The sequence below is a fragment of the Ambystoma mexicanum genome, chromosome 1p, assembly GCF_040938575.1.
Source record: "Ambystoma mexicanum isolate Mex_15411 chromosome 1p, UKY_AmexF1_1, whole genome shotgun sequence".
NCBI lineage: Eukaryota > Metazoa > Chordata > Amphibia > Caudata > Ambystomatidae > Ambystoma > Ambystoma mexicanum.
The window spans coordinates 952,680,467-952,693,475 of record NC_090921.1 but is presented as its reverse complement, the minus strand read 5'-3'; the positions used below and the strand labels follow the sequence as shown (position 1 = coordinate 952,693,475).

The following is a 13,009-nucleotide window of genomic DNA, read 5'->3' as shown; positions in this document are numbered from 1 at the left end:
CACTGTCCTGATTCTTATCTTCACAGAATTGTTTTTACTTAGTAAACGTGCCTAAACTAGTGAACACAAAGCATGAAACCGGGGACAGTTTGATTAATAAAGCCATTTGTTTGCTGCGGGCCAAATGGGGCTGTAATTCGATCATACGGAGCAATATATCAGCTTGTGCGTGGTTGGCAGGACCGCATGGCAAAGACTTGATTAAAGTCCAATTAAAGAGTGGAAAATAGTCCAAGATATATTGCTCATGGAGAAGTGGTCTTTACCCTCGAGATGAATGGATATCTCAATCAAAATGACTCTGACGTGGCAGCCTAAGGTCCAGGATGGTGGCAGAATTAACTTCATCTGTGGCGGGCCAGTTAGTGGTCCAGCTAGTTCCATGGTGCCTCCCTGGGATTGGAACACAATTAAATCAGTCCTCCCGACAGAGTGTACAAGAAGTAGCTAGAGTTAAATCTGTCGCACCAGGAAATAATTGTGTACAGATTTCCAAGAAGGGTCCATCTACTTTAAGAGCATGCTGATGGCTACAAGTCAGGGGACTACTGGGTTCCCAAACGATTAATGGGTTGGGCAAACTAGCCAGGAGCGGGCACTTGCAACTGCTAGGGGGGAGATGGAGCCCATGGGACTGGGGGATATTGGACCCAGCCCCTTCGGTGAATTCTTGATCTATGGTGGCCCAGGGTGCATGTTTTATCATGGAACATAGCTGGGCTAAATCGATATCTTGTGGCTAATGAATGGCTTAATTTTATCCATTCATTCGGGTTGGCCAGCTTTCAAGACACATGGGCTTTTGATGCCCCACATATTCAGGGGTATGCTTCTTTTGCAATTCCTGCTGTTAAGGGAAAGATCAGTCGCCCAAGCAGCGACTTGTTGACCTGGGTGGATGTCTTTTTTTGAATCAATGTACTGATTTGCTCAAGTTGCACTTGAAACTCTCTGATGGCTCAAAGAATCTTCTTATAAATTTGTATAATAGGTATCTTCTGGGAGAAGATGTCGATCTTCTCCAGAAGGTGATAGAGTAAATGTATGTTTGGAGATCTAACCCATCTAACGCTCTGAGGATGATTGTTATGAGGGATTTTAATTTACAATCTGAGCCATTGGCTTGCATGGTTTAACTCATGGATGAGGAAGATAGTCACTGGGGCATGGATATTTTAAACTCAAATAAACCAAGAAGACAATAGAGGCACACAATAGAGGTGGTCATTCTTTTATTTTCTGCCAGCCCTAGGGCCTGTAATGGCCGATTTCCCCGGGATGCGATAGTGAAGTCAACCTTTGACAATGAGGTAGCACAAAGTAAAATAGATTGGGCCTCATTACGACCCTGGCGGAAATCGTGGTGCAATATGCACCATGGAGCACGGCGGAAAGCTGCCGATACCGCCATGGGGGTTGGCGGATTTACCGCCCCATTCCGACCTTGGCGGGGCGGTAAATCCCCATTCCCCATTTTACCCTTCCCCATTCCCATTTTTGCCCCATAGGGCATAATGGGAGTGGGGAAGGCGTTAATTACGCCACCGTAAAATACGGTGGCGTAATTAACAACAAGGTCCCGTAGCGCCATGGATTTCTCCGCCCGGAAAAACCAGGCGGAAAACGCTCCATGGCGCTACGGGAACTCGTAGTAGGGCGGAAGGGTCCGCCGCGAATACCGCTGGCGTAAACCCACTCCGCCAGGGTCGTAATGAGGCCCATTATATTTTAGTTAATGTGGGAGCTTGGTCGCATATCAATAGCTTCTGTATACAACATATAATTGAGAGTGAGCACCACCCCTTAGTGTTAGATATTAAAGAATCATTCCTAGGACTGTCTGGTACTGACCAACCTAAGGCTAATGTGCCGCTGGCCATTACTGGTCATGCTAGATACAACATCAGGCGGGAAGGTCATGCATAGAGTGACTGCTGGTATGGTTGATGTACAGCTGGTAGAGGATCGAATGTGACAATGATGTGTTCTTGCATATGTCTTCTGTCAAGTTGCCTCCTTTATCTCTCACTGGGAGAGAAGATTGGATGATTGGAAACGAAAAGCTGCTTCGGGGTGCCAGACAACATCCAGTCAGCACACCCTACCTCTGGGGAATGGGCAACTATTACATCGCAGGTCGAATATCTAATTCCCACATGAGATGTGGACTTGACCTATTTGCCAATATGCATGACCCATTGTTTTTAACATGTTTTCTGAATGAGCCTTAATGCGTCTACATGCACATACCCAAACACACAGGTCCTCATTAGGACCTCGGCGGTAGCCATGCCGCTGCTGGCGGCATGGCTGCCGCCAAAGTCGCGTCCGGGTCCTCAGAATGAGGAATTACCGGGCCATTCCGAGTTCGGAAGGCCCAGTAATTTCTCCCTCCAAGGACCCGGACCCGGTCCTTCCCCATTCCCATTCAGCCCAGATAGGGCTGAATGGGAATGGGAGTGGGAGCAAACAACGGGCCATTACGAGTTGGCCCGTTGTTTTCTCCCTCTTCCCCTCGCGGGACCCGGTAAGCATGCCTGGTTTGACCAGGCGTTGCTTCCTGGGTCCCGCAAGGGGACCTCGTAATGAGGCGGTACGGGGTAAACGGCGCCGGCACCTTTTACGGAGCCGTTTACCCCATACCGCCAGGGTCGTAATGAGGCCCACAGAGTTAATGACACATAGGCATGCTTGTATGACACTAGTACCTTCTAGTAGCGGCTGCTGATAACCTAAATAGGTTCTTCTAGGCTACACGCAGGAGTCAAATAGCTCACAGCAATTTCGCTTTTGATTCCTGACCATACCATGATGGTGTGTTCCTGTCGATTTTCTACAACACACAGGGATTGACTCATGCCAGCCTAAGTTCGCAGTTCACGTGTAGTTGGAGAGTCTGGGTTGGGAGCATGACTTGTTATTTCGAGGTGTACCTGAAAGAGCTCTGGCTCTCTGGCAGAGTTCCAGCGCTAGCATGTAGAGGAGGCTTGGCTTCAATCAGCTGCTCAATAATTTCCACCACAAATGATTGTATAATTCAGTGGAATGTACCTGTTCACAGATTAGTTTAGAAATAAATCTTGGGTAGTAAAGTGCAGTGCCAGCCTTGGGACCTCACTAACCAAGCCCAGACTCCACTGTCTGCTTTACCCACTCTGTTTCCTCTGCCAAGAAGTAACTAGTCCCACTGGAACTCCCTAGTCCAATCTAAGAAGGATAGGCAACAGTGACTGGCTTCACGGTCACCCCTAAGAAGCATCTTCTCTCCCAGATGGGAGCCCCAGAGTCTAGCAGGGTTATCTTCTCCCAATGACGCCACACCACTGTCAACTCTGGATGGCATATTTGCATGCATCTGTAAATACAGTATTTACAGAAGATGTATTTAAATGTATGTCTTAAATGTCTCCATTTGCTGTTTTCAGCTCCCGTACCACCACCATCTACATGTGTTTTTCAATGTTTTTTATTTATTTAATTTTGGTGAGCACTGTGTGCTAATCTGGTGTGTTTGTCGAGTGTGTTTTTGTGGCTTCTCAGCCTGTTTTTCTGTGCTGGGCTGCATCCAGAGGGGGCAGTCCGTGGGGTGTAGTCCTTTGTTTGTGTCTGGCCTTTTCCCAGTCCCACCCTCCTCTCTTGCAATTGGTTGGAAAAGTCAGGTGTGTTTGTGTCTTGGCTCCAGCAGCCTTTTTGCACTTGCTTTGTGGACTGCCATGTGGAAGGAAGTGGCAGGGAAACCAGTTTGGAAGCATCTTTAGGGGCTGGTTGCTGCTGAGTGAGTAGTTTCACAATTATTGTAATCCGTTTTGGCCTGCTTTATGTACTCTATTGGAGTGGTGTGAGTGTTTTTACAATTTTTCTGTGCATTTATTTATTTATTTTTGGTAGCACTGTCTGCTAATCTGGTGTGTTTGTCTAGTGTTTTCGTGGCTTCTGGGCCTGTTTTTCTGTGCTGGGCTGCATCCAGAGGGTGCAGTCCGTGGGATGCAGTCCTTTGTGTCTGGCCTTTTCGCAGTCCCACCGTCCAACCCGCCCATCTCCCCTGATTTGTATGTCCACCTGGTCATAACTGACATTCCCAGTGCAGCCCTCTGCCCGGCAGCCACAAGGCAAAGGCTGGCTCCTATATTTGCGGCTCTAAAGCATGTCTGCAGGTGTCAGCAGGGGAAGCCAATGAAGCCAGCAGTCAACAGACACCAACAAAAACTGCAAGTGTGGCATGGGTGGGGTGTAGAGCAATTACTCTACTCCAGAAAGCCCCCGCCACTCTACCTTACCTTTCCATAACGTAGACTGCCATAGACTTACACCATGAATACTTAGAGAGATTTGTGACCACCAGCCTAAATCTATTCCTGGCTGGACTGTAAATGTTGCATTGCATTACAAACTAACTTACTTGCCAATGTTAACTAGTGCCACACCTAGAGAGAACTGTGAAGATTGGCCTGTGTCGCATCTAGATAGAAATGTGAATGTTAGCATGTGCCACACTTAGATGAAATGCTTACCTTTAGCCTGCGTCACACATAGATAGGACTGTGAATTTTGGCATGTGCCACACTAAGATGGAATTCTGAACTTTAGCCTGCATTGCATCAAGATAGAAATGTGAATGATAGCATGCACCACACTTAGACGGAATGCTTAACCTTAGCCTGCATCACACCTAGATAGGACTGTGAATGTTAGCATGTGCCACACTTAGATGGAATTCTTAACTTTAGCCTGCGTCACACCTAGATAGGATTGTGAATGTTAGCATGTGCCACACTTAATGTAATGCTTAACTTTAGCCTGTGTTACACCTAGATAGGATTGTGAATGTTAGCATGTGCCACTCTTAGATGGACTTAGATGGAATGCTTAACCTTAGCCTGCGTCACATCTAGATAGGATTGTGAATGTTAGTATGCGCCACACTTAGATGGAGTGCTTAATTTTAGCCTGCATCGCACCTAGAAAGAAATGTGAATGTTAGCATGTGCCACAGTTAGATGGACTTAGATGGAATGCTTAACCTTAGCCTGTGTCACATCTAGATAGGATTGTGAATGTTAGCATGTTTCACACTTAGATGGACTTAGATGGAATGCTTAACCTTAGCCTGCGTCATATCTGGATAGGATTGTGAGTGTTAGCGTGTGCCACACTTAGATGGAATTCTGAACTTTAGCATGCATCGCACCTAGATAGAAATGTGAATGTTAGCATGCGCCACACTTAGATGGACTTAGATGGAATGCTTAACCTTAGCCTGTGTCACATCTAGATAGGATTGTGAATGTTAGTATGCGCCACACTTAGATGGAGTGCTTAATTTTAGCCTGCATCGCACCTAGATAGAAATGTGAATGTTAGCATGTGCCACAGTTAGATGGACTTAGATGGAATGCTTAACCTTAGCCTGTGTCACATCTAGATAGGATTGTGAATGTTAGCATGTTTCACACTTAGATGGACTTAGATGGAATGCTTAACCTTAGCCTGCGTCATATCTGGATAGGATTGTGAGTGTTAGCGTGTGCCACACTTAGATGGAATTCTGAACTTTAGCCTGCGTCGCATCTAGATAGAAATGTGAATGTTAGCATGTGCCAAACTTGGATGGAATACTTAACTTTAGCCTGCGTCACACCTAGAAAGGATTGTGAATGTTAGCATGTGCCACACTTAGATGGAATTCTTAACTTTAGCCTGCGTCACACCTAGATAGGATTGTGAATGTTAGCATGTGCCACACTTAGATGGAATTCTTAACTTTAGCCTGTGTTGCACCTAGATAGAAATGTGAATGTTAGCATGCACCATACTTAGATGGATTTAGATGGAATGCTTCACCTTAGCCTACGTCACATCTAGATAGGATTGTGAGTGTTAGCATGCGCCAAACTTAGATAGAATTTTTAACTTTAGCCTGCGCCCCATCTAGATAGGATTGTGAATGTTAGCATGTGCCACATTTAGATGGACTTAGATGGAATGCTTAACTTTAGCCTGCGTCACATCTAGATAGGAATATGAATGTTAGCATGCACCAAACTTAGATGAAATTCTTAACTTTAGCCTGTGTTGCATCTAGATAGAAATATGAATGTTAGCAAGCGCCACACTTATATGAAATGCTTAACTTTAGCCTGCGTCACACCTAGATAGGATTGTGCATGTTAGCATGTGCCACACTTAGATGGAATTCTTTACTTTAGCCTGCATCGCATCTAGATAGAAATGTGACTGTTAGCATGCGCCACACTTAAATGAAACTGTGAATGTCACCAAGTGCCACACTTGGATGGAATCGTGATCACTAGCCTGCCTCACATCTAGATGGGATATTGAAGATTAGCAAGTGCCACACTCAGATGGAATAGTGAGTGATAGTGAATGATAGCAAGCATCAATTTCACTGCTCTGCATACACCTCTCAACCTGTAACCAAACACAACCACAAGCCTACAACACAACAATCCGCACAAACTTCACTACACTACAGCAACAAAACAAACCACACATAGACTCGCACAACAGCACACGACGACTACCAACCGTAAAACACCCCAAGCCCAGCCAACTGACCCACCGGGCTGAGGCTGCCAACAGCACATCACTGCTCTCTTGCACTTTTCCAGCTTATTCCCCCTAACTCACCCCCCTTCCCTTTTCTGAGCCGCCAGAGTGCCAGCAGACCATTGCTGTGGTGATAGTGCGCGGTACAAATATCCTTTAACATTAACATTGACATACATCATAGCTAATATATCATAAGTGCTTAAGGCATCTGCAAATGGGACTGCTACATCCATCAATATAGCCTTTTGCAGTGCTTCTTGGTGAAACACGTTTCATTTTCAATAAACAAATTGAAAATACAAATACCCATCTATATACCCTGGAAATTCATGCCTAAAGAGACTTGATTCTTAATTCTTAATTTGATAAATCATGCTGCCTCTCAATTCCGACTCTTCCTCACTGCCTGCTCCTAGTCATTAATAAAAATGTATTGAATTTTTTGTATTTTATATAGCGCTACAAACCCTCAGGCATCTGAGTGCTGCTTATTATTACCCATGGTGTGGTGCTCTCTCACTGATCCACTCCTTCCCACTCGTAGTTCTTTCTCTCTAACTCTCACACTATTATTATTATTTTTATTATTATTTACCTGCATCCACTGTGCACGCTCTTTGCCAATAGTTGTGATATCTTTTAGCTTACTCCCATGAAGGGCCATCAGCCAGTCAGGTGGCTGCAAAAGCGGGCGAGACTAGACATTCTCTGCCCCCCGCTTCCAGCCACCCGAGGCCCTTACTCAGGTGCTTACATTTTTTTCTGTTTTGTGTGGGGCGGCATCAGGGAGCTTCTCCCTGTTGACTCCCCACCGCCCTACCTGCCCCAAAGCAAACCCTTCCTCTTTTGACCCCCTTACTCCCCACGTACCTGCCGAGGACCTGAGCTTTGTGCTCCGGTTCCTGCTCTCCTACCGATCCTGGCCTCAGCCATAGAAATGCCAAAGGGAATGTGTCATTTTTCCATATGGCAGCGGCCATCTTTTTTTCTTTCTTTCGTTTTTTGTGTTCCTTCAGGAGATTGGCTGTGCAATCTCATGAGGGTAGAAAAAAACAACAATTTGCACCCTGAATACACCACAGTCTGCAAATGGTTGTCACAACTCAGGCGGGAGGCGGACATGGCCACAGTCCGAGCTGGAGCCCACTTGTGGCCCTGTTAGTGCCCATGTCCGACCGCCTCCGGGGTCGTGAATGCCTTAGTTGCCCATAGCCTTCTTCCACCACCACCTAATTTCTACACCAGTAGCAATGGATTCCTCTAATCAATGCCCTACCCTGTAACCTTAGGGCTAATCTTGTTTGGCGCCTTTCCCCCCTCTCTCCCCTGGGATCACCCCGACCCTTCTCTGACAGAACATATTTTCATGCATACAGTCTTGGAGTGCTCACGGATCACCAAATCCTCCTTACCTGTTCAGCAAGTTTATGGCACAGATCTGCAGGACTTTATGTTTCGATTTTTCCATTTCAATCAGATGCGCTGCTCCGTTCTCCCTTATGAATGCATCCTGGTTGCTTTGGTGTTTCGTGACAATGTGGGCCAAAGCTGAGCTCAGGACCATCAGCAGCTTCCTGGACTCCGTCTCTTTGAGCAGGCTCACCAAGACGGGAAGATATTCCTGGTGCCCCAGGGCATCCTTGCAGTCTTCATTCGCTTTGGCCATTAGGCCCAAGGTATGGACAGCAGAGATCAGAATAGGGTCTCTGTTTCTCGTCTCCAAAAGGGTAGCGCTATCGGCAGATGCGATAAGCTTAACCAGAGCCGGTATGGCATTAGCTGCATACAGTCCTTCAACACATGATTGTTCAGAAGCAAGTTCATCCACTACATGCATTACTCTGAGGACTGTCTTCCTTGGCCCCTCTTGGATCAGATGCACCAACACATGAAAACCATTGCATTGAGTGATCTCTTTCATGACGTTGTCATATTTTAGTATGTTTTGCAATATATCTATTGCATGCTCTTTCACATCATCGCCAACGTTTTTTTCAAGCACTTGAAGCAAGACCTGAACTAAGCCTTCCTCTATTAAGCGTCCAGCTCGGGAGTCAGAGATGCCCTCCATTGCGTTTGCAAGTGCAGCTTCAATGGCCAAGACTGCGCTGAAAGATTCTCTGACATTGTTTGAGTCAACTAACGTAATCAGGTTTTTGTAGACATTCAGTTGTGGAATCTGCAAATTAATAAAATAGTCGAGGAGTTCTGTATGTCTGTGAAGTGCACAGAGCTCAATTACGCCGTGTCTCTGGCTGTTTACCGCACCAGTGTTTACACCAAGTTGGATTAATAACTCAACTGTTTGTTGGCTACCACTAGAAACAGCCACGAGCAAGGGTGTATTTCCAACTCCATCCTCTGTCATTATTTCAAGTGCCTCTGTCCCAGAGGTCTGAACAAACCGCTCAACCGATGAGACATAGTTCTTGGCTGCGGCGTGGTGTATTGGAGCCCACCCGCTCTCATCGACCTCCACCATCTTGGAACAGGTGTTCAATTCCTCTTCACCTGCAAGAAGAAATAGGGGATATTTTTGTAAAACAATTCTTCATAGAAGTAGTATTTGTCATTGCATCCCAGGCTTTACCCCAAGAATTCAAAGTAGGTGGGCAACTCTGAATAATACGGTTAGCGAGGGTTCGGCACGCGTCATGAGCAGCAACACATAATGGAAAATGTTTCCTCGTTAATGCACTGAAATTCTCTGATAAGATCACCTTGGACTTCTCAGTACCCCATTTTCAAATGTACACAATGCGTGATGAGCCGCTTATAATCTTTCCACTTTGACGGATTTTACCTCAGCTGTGACCGTCTTGTATATAAAGGACCCATATTGGTTCTACAAGCATTCTCATTGGCGTTGCCAAAACAATCATCCTTTACTGGCACTAATATCTATTATTTGGATGTAACCAGGTGACTAATGTAGCCCCAAAATAAAGACCCACGTCAAGGTTGGTCAAAGGGTCATGCACGAGGGGTTGTCATGCAGAGTAATCAGGTATCATTAACCTCCAACAACATCCAGTTGAAGTGGGCATGGCTTGCACTCAATCCTGCACTCAGCTGGTTTTAGTTTTGGAAGTCCAGGGCTGGCAGGCAAGCATCTTATATAACCGGTATGTGTCTTAAATGAAATGTTCTGATCTATGTAGTGGCACAAGTGGCTGTGTTGCCACCTCATATTCATATAAAACGATGTGACATTTTTGGGCAAATTGGGCAAACCTGAAGAGGGCAAATTATGGAACATATTCTATGAATGTCTTTCAGGGTGTAATGGCTGACTCTGCCACCTGACAAATGCAAACGGAACTATATCTAGGCTCCTCTGGATCAATGGGGCCCTACGATTACTTGCAAATCAGAAGGGGGAGACACTGTCCTCGTTTGCGTGACGGGCGAGATGAACGGGTTGCATTGATTAGCACTGCCCCAATCGCAATCAGGAAGTGAGTCCTTACAGTATGTTAAAGTGGGCATTGGCATGAGCAGTACAGACGCACTTGTTGGCATCATTCTTGGCATGGCCCGGTTCCACCACTCTATTGTGTCATTCTTACCTTTAGGAGTCATTAGTTGCTACTGAGTAATCCAGGCCACCATAAGGAAGGGACTTGGTGATGCAACATGTTACCATCGCGCCCTAGAGACATGCATGAGAAGAAAGTGGGCATTTCATTGGCGGGAGAATGTATGCAGCACTCTGTACACTTTTCTGGGGATCTTGCAGGAAGGGCGATCAATGCTGGCACTTCAGCACCAGGCCCTTGGATCCGGTCAGAGATGTACCTTCAATGTGGTTTGTAGTAAATGTGCACATCTATTGTGCCGACGCATGAAGTCAGGGCCTTGAAGGGACCGCAATTCGACATGTAGTGCTCAAGACAGGCCCTGATAAATAAATAAATATATATGTAAGCACATTCAAAACTGGAATAAGAGCACAGACAGATCCCTCAAATGTTAAAACTGCGCATGCTCATTGTTTTGCAATTAGAAACCAGATAAAGATGGCATCGAAGCAAAACACTTTATTCCATTTCCTAGTATCCCACAACAGGGTCTCTTACTCACTGTGGAATTATGTGACATGTGAATATGCAGTGCAGAAAAAAACGCTTAAACAGTGAAGTCAAAATGAGCACCGCAAACGTGAAGTCAACACTATCAACTCCTTGGCAACTGACCACATGCCATTACAGCCCTACAGTAGGCATGGGTGAAATTACCACCGGAGAAACATAATTGCCGATATTCGCCAATTCCGTTTCGCTGGCCCATGTTTAGGCCATTTTCATTTTGGTCTGAAATTTCGTTTTTCCCTGAAATGTCGCTTTTTTAGGTCCCGAAACAAACGAAATTTAAAGGGGTGAAACATCCAACATTTCGTGTTTTGACGAAGGAAATTGTGAAAAAAAAACGATAGTGTGCGTGGGAAAACCTTCAAAACGGCTGATTACGCACTTCAAGCGAAATTGCCGGATCAAGTGAATTTTGCCTCGAATACGCCAATTTTTGTGCAGGACGAAAGTGGGCCATTTCGCGCACCCCAAAGAGTAAGCAGCTTTTGCCATTGCCGTTGATTGCGTTTTGCTGAAGGGTAGGACGGGGCCTGTGCAGTTGGCAATTTCTAAACAAGCCCAAAGCTGTTTCAGAACGCACCAATATCGCATACGTTTCCTAAGTTAAGCGAGGAAAAGACGGGGTTCCAGCTGCAGAAAATATAGACGCATGCGTCTTGTCTTGCAAATGCATCTTACTCTATTTTAAGTAAACCTTTCTTCACACTCTGCCAATACCCTTTGCCAATGGGGGCTTTATGTATTCGTTCTATTACATTTGTATCACTGTCATGTATATGTCACAATATTCTTTTAGAAGATGTGAAATCTGATATAAGGAGACAAAGTGCTCCTAAATCCATGTGGAACAATCTGATTTTTAACAAGCATTGACAATGCCAACATTTTTGGCTTTTGTGTGGGCATGGGAAAGGGAATTGCCAGGCACTGGCGCAGGTGTATTAACTGGCCACCGATGGTAGCAGCTGCAAAATGGTGGGAGAACCTGGGCATATAGTAACAGAGCCTGGCAAATACCTAGTACTTATACACAAGTGAAAACTGTTGGCTTTGCCAATGTCTTGTTTTTAACAAGACTTCAGTGAAGGACATGAATAGTACTTATAAATCAAGTGGCTAAAGGCAGACCTGGTTAAAACATTTTTATTACACCAGTAGCGCCATTACAGCTGAAATTAAGTAATTAACTCTCCGGAGACTGCTTTGAAAAAAACACTGGCAGGCAATTCAAAGACAATGGGCCTCATTACGAGTTTGGAGGCAGCCATGGTTCTATTAGCTATTAGCACCATGGCTGCCTCCAAACAGGGCTCCAATACCGGGTTCCTGCAATGAGGAATAATCGGGGCATTCCGACATAGGAGGACCCGGTAATTCCTCCTTGCAGGAACCATTACCCATTCCCTTTTGAGCTCCCATAGGGCTCAATGGCAATGGGGAGGGTGGTAAGAACGGGCACATTACATGTGTCCCGTTGTTACCTCCCTCTTCCCCTTGCGGGACCCGGAAAAGACATCTGGTTTTACCAGATGTCTGATCCGGGTCCCGTAAAGGGAACCTCGTAATCCGCGCTCCCCTAAAGAAGGGGGCCGGTCCCGTACCGCCCCCTTCATTACGGGAGCGCAAGCCTCGTAATGAGGCCCAATGTTTGAACTCTCGCTCTGCTGTCAAACACGCTTCTGATATCTGTCACCTGCTCAAAGACTTTTGATCTCTACGTTCTCACCCTCACTGAGACATGGTTCGCTACCAGCTCTGTCATTGCTTTTGACATACTCTTGTCTGAGGGTTGTAAGATCCTCTCCAAGCCCAGGCCTAACCGGTCTGGAGGCGGAGTGGCCTTGATCTTTCCTGACTGGATACCTGCCTCTATCATTCCCACTCTGCCCTACACTCGTTTGAATGTCTCGTCTGCAGGGTCAGCATCTCTCCAACCCTTTCACTGACTCTTGCCACCATTTACTGGACCCCTTGTCCAGTCGACCTCTTCCTCTCTGAGTGGTCTATCCTCACCTCTTCTTGCCTCTACCTACAAACTTCTCCTCTGACTTTAATATTCACCTTGACTTTTGAGAGGTGACCACTGGGGTCTTCCAGAGCCTCTGCAGCGTTCTTTCCCTCACCATTCATCCCTCCGGTCCGACGCACTCTGACGGACATACCTTGGATGCTTTCATCTCCTCAGACATTCCTATCTCCAACCTTCTTGTCTGACCAAACCCTCCTGTCTTCTCATCTGGATCTCTTAGGTCCTCCTGCTAAGCCTCTGCCAGCACTGCCTGTCTCCTCTGTCATTCGACCCATGAAGTGAGTGTCAGTGCCTGCTTTTGCTGCAACCTTCATTTCCC

At 46.0% G+C, this 13,009-nt stretch overlaps 1 protein-coding gene across 1 annotated transcript in view; it reads right to left on the bottom strand.

Annotated features, from left to right (window-relative positions):
* LOC138582224 (ankyrin and armadillo repeat-containing protein-like) overlaps window positions 1-13,009 on the bottom strand; it is a 551,079-nt gene that overhangs the window by 507,866 nt on the left and 30,204 nt on the right. The window contains exon 2 of the mRNA XM_069653327.1: window positions 7,983-9,081. Within this exon, the coding sequence (XP_069509428.1) occupies window positions 7,983-9,052 (1,070 nt within the window). The 5' untranslated portion in view covers window positions 9,053-9,081. The remainder of the gene's footprint in view (window positions 1-7,982; window positions 9,082-13,009) is intronic.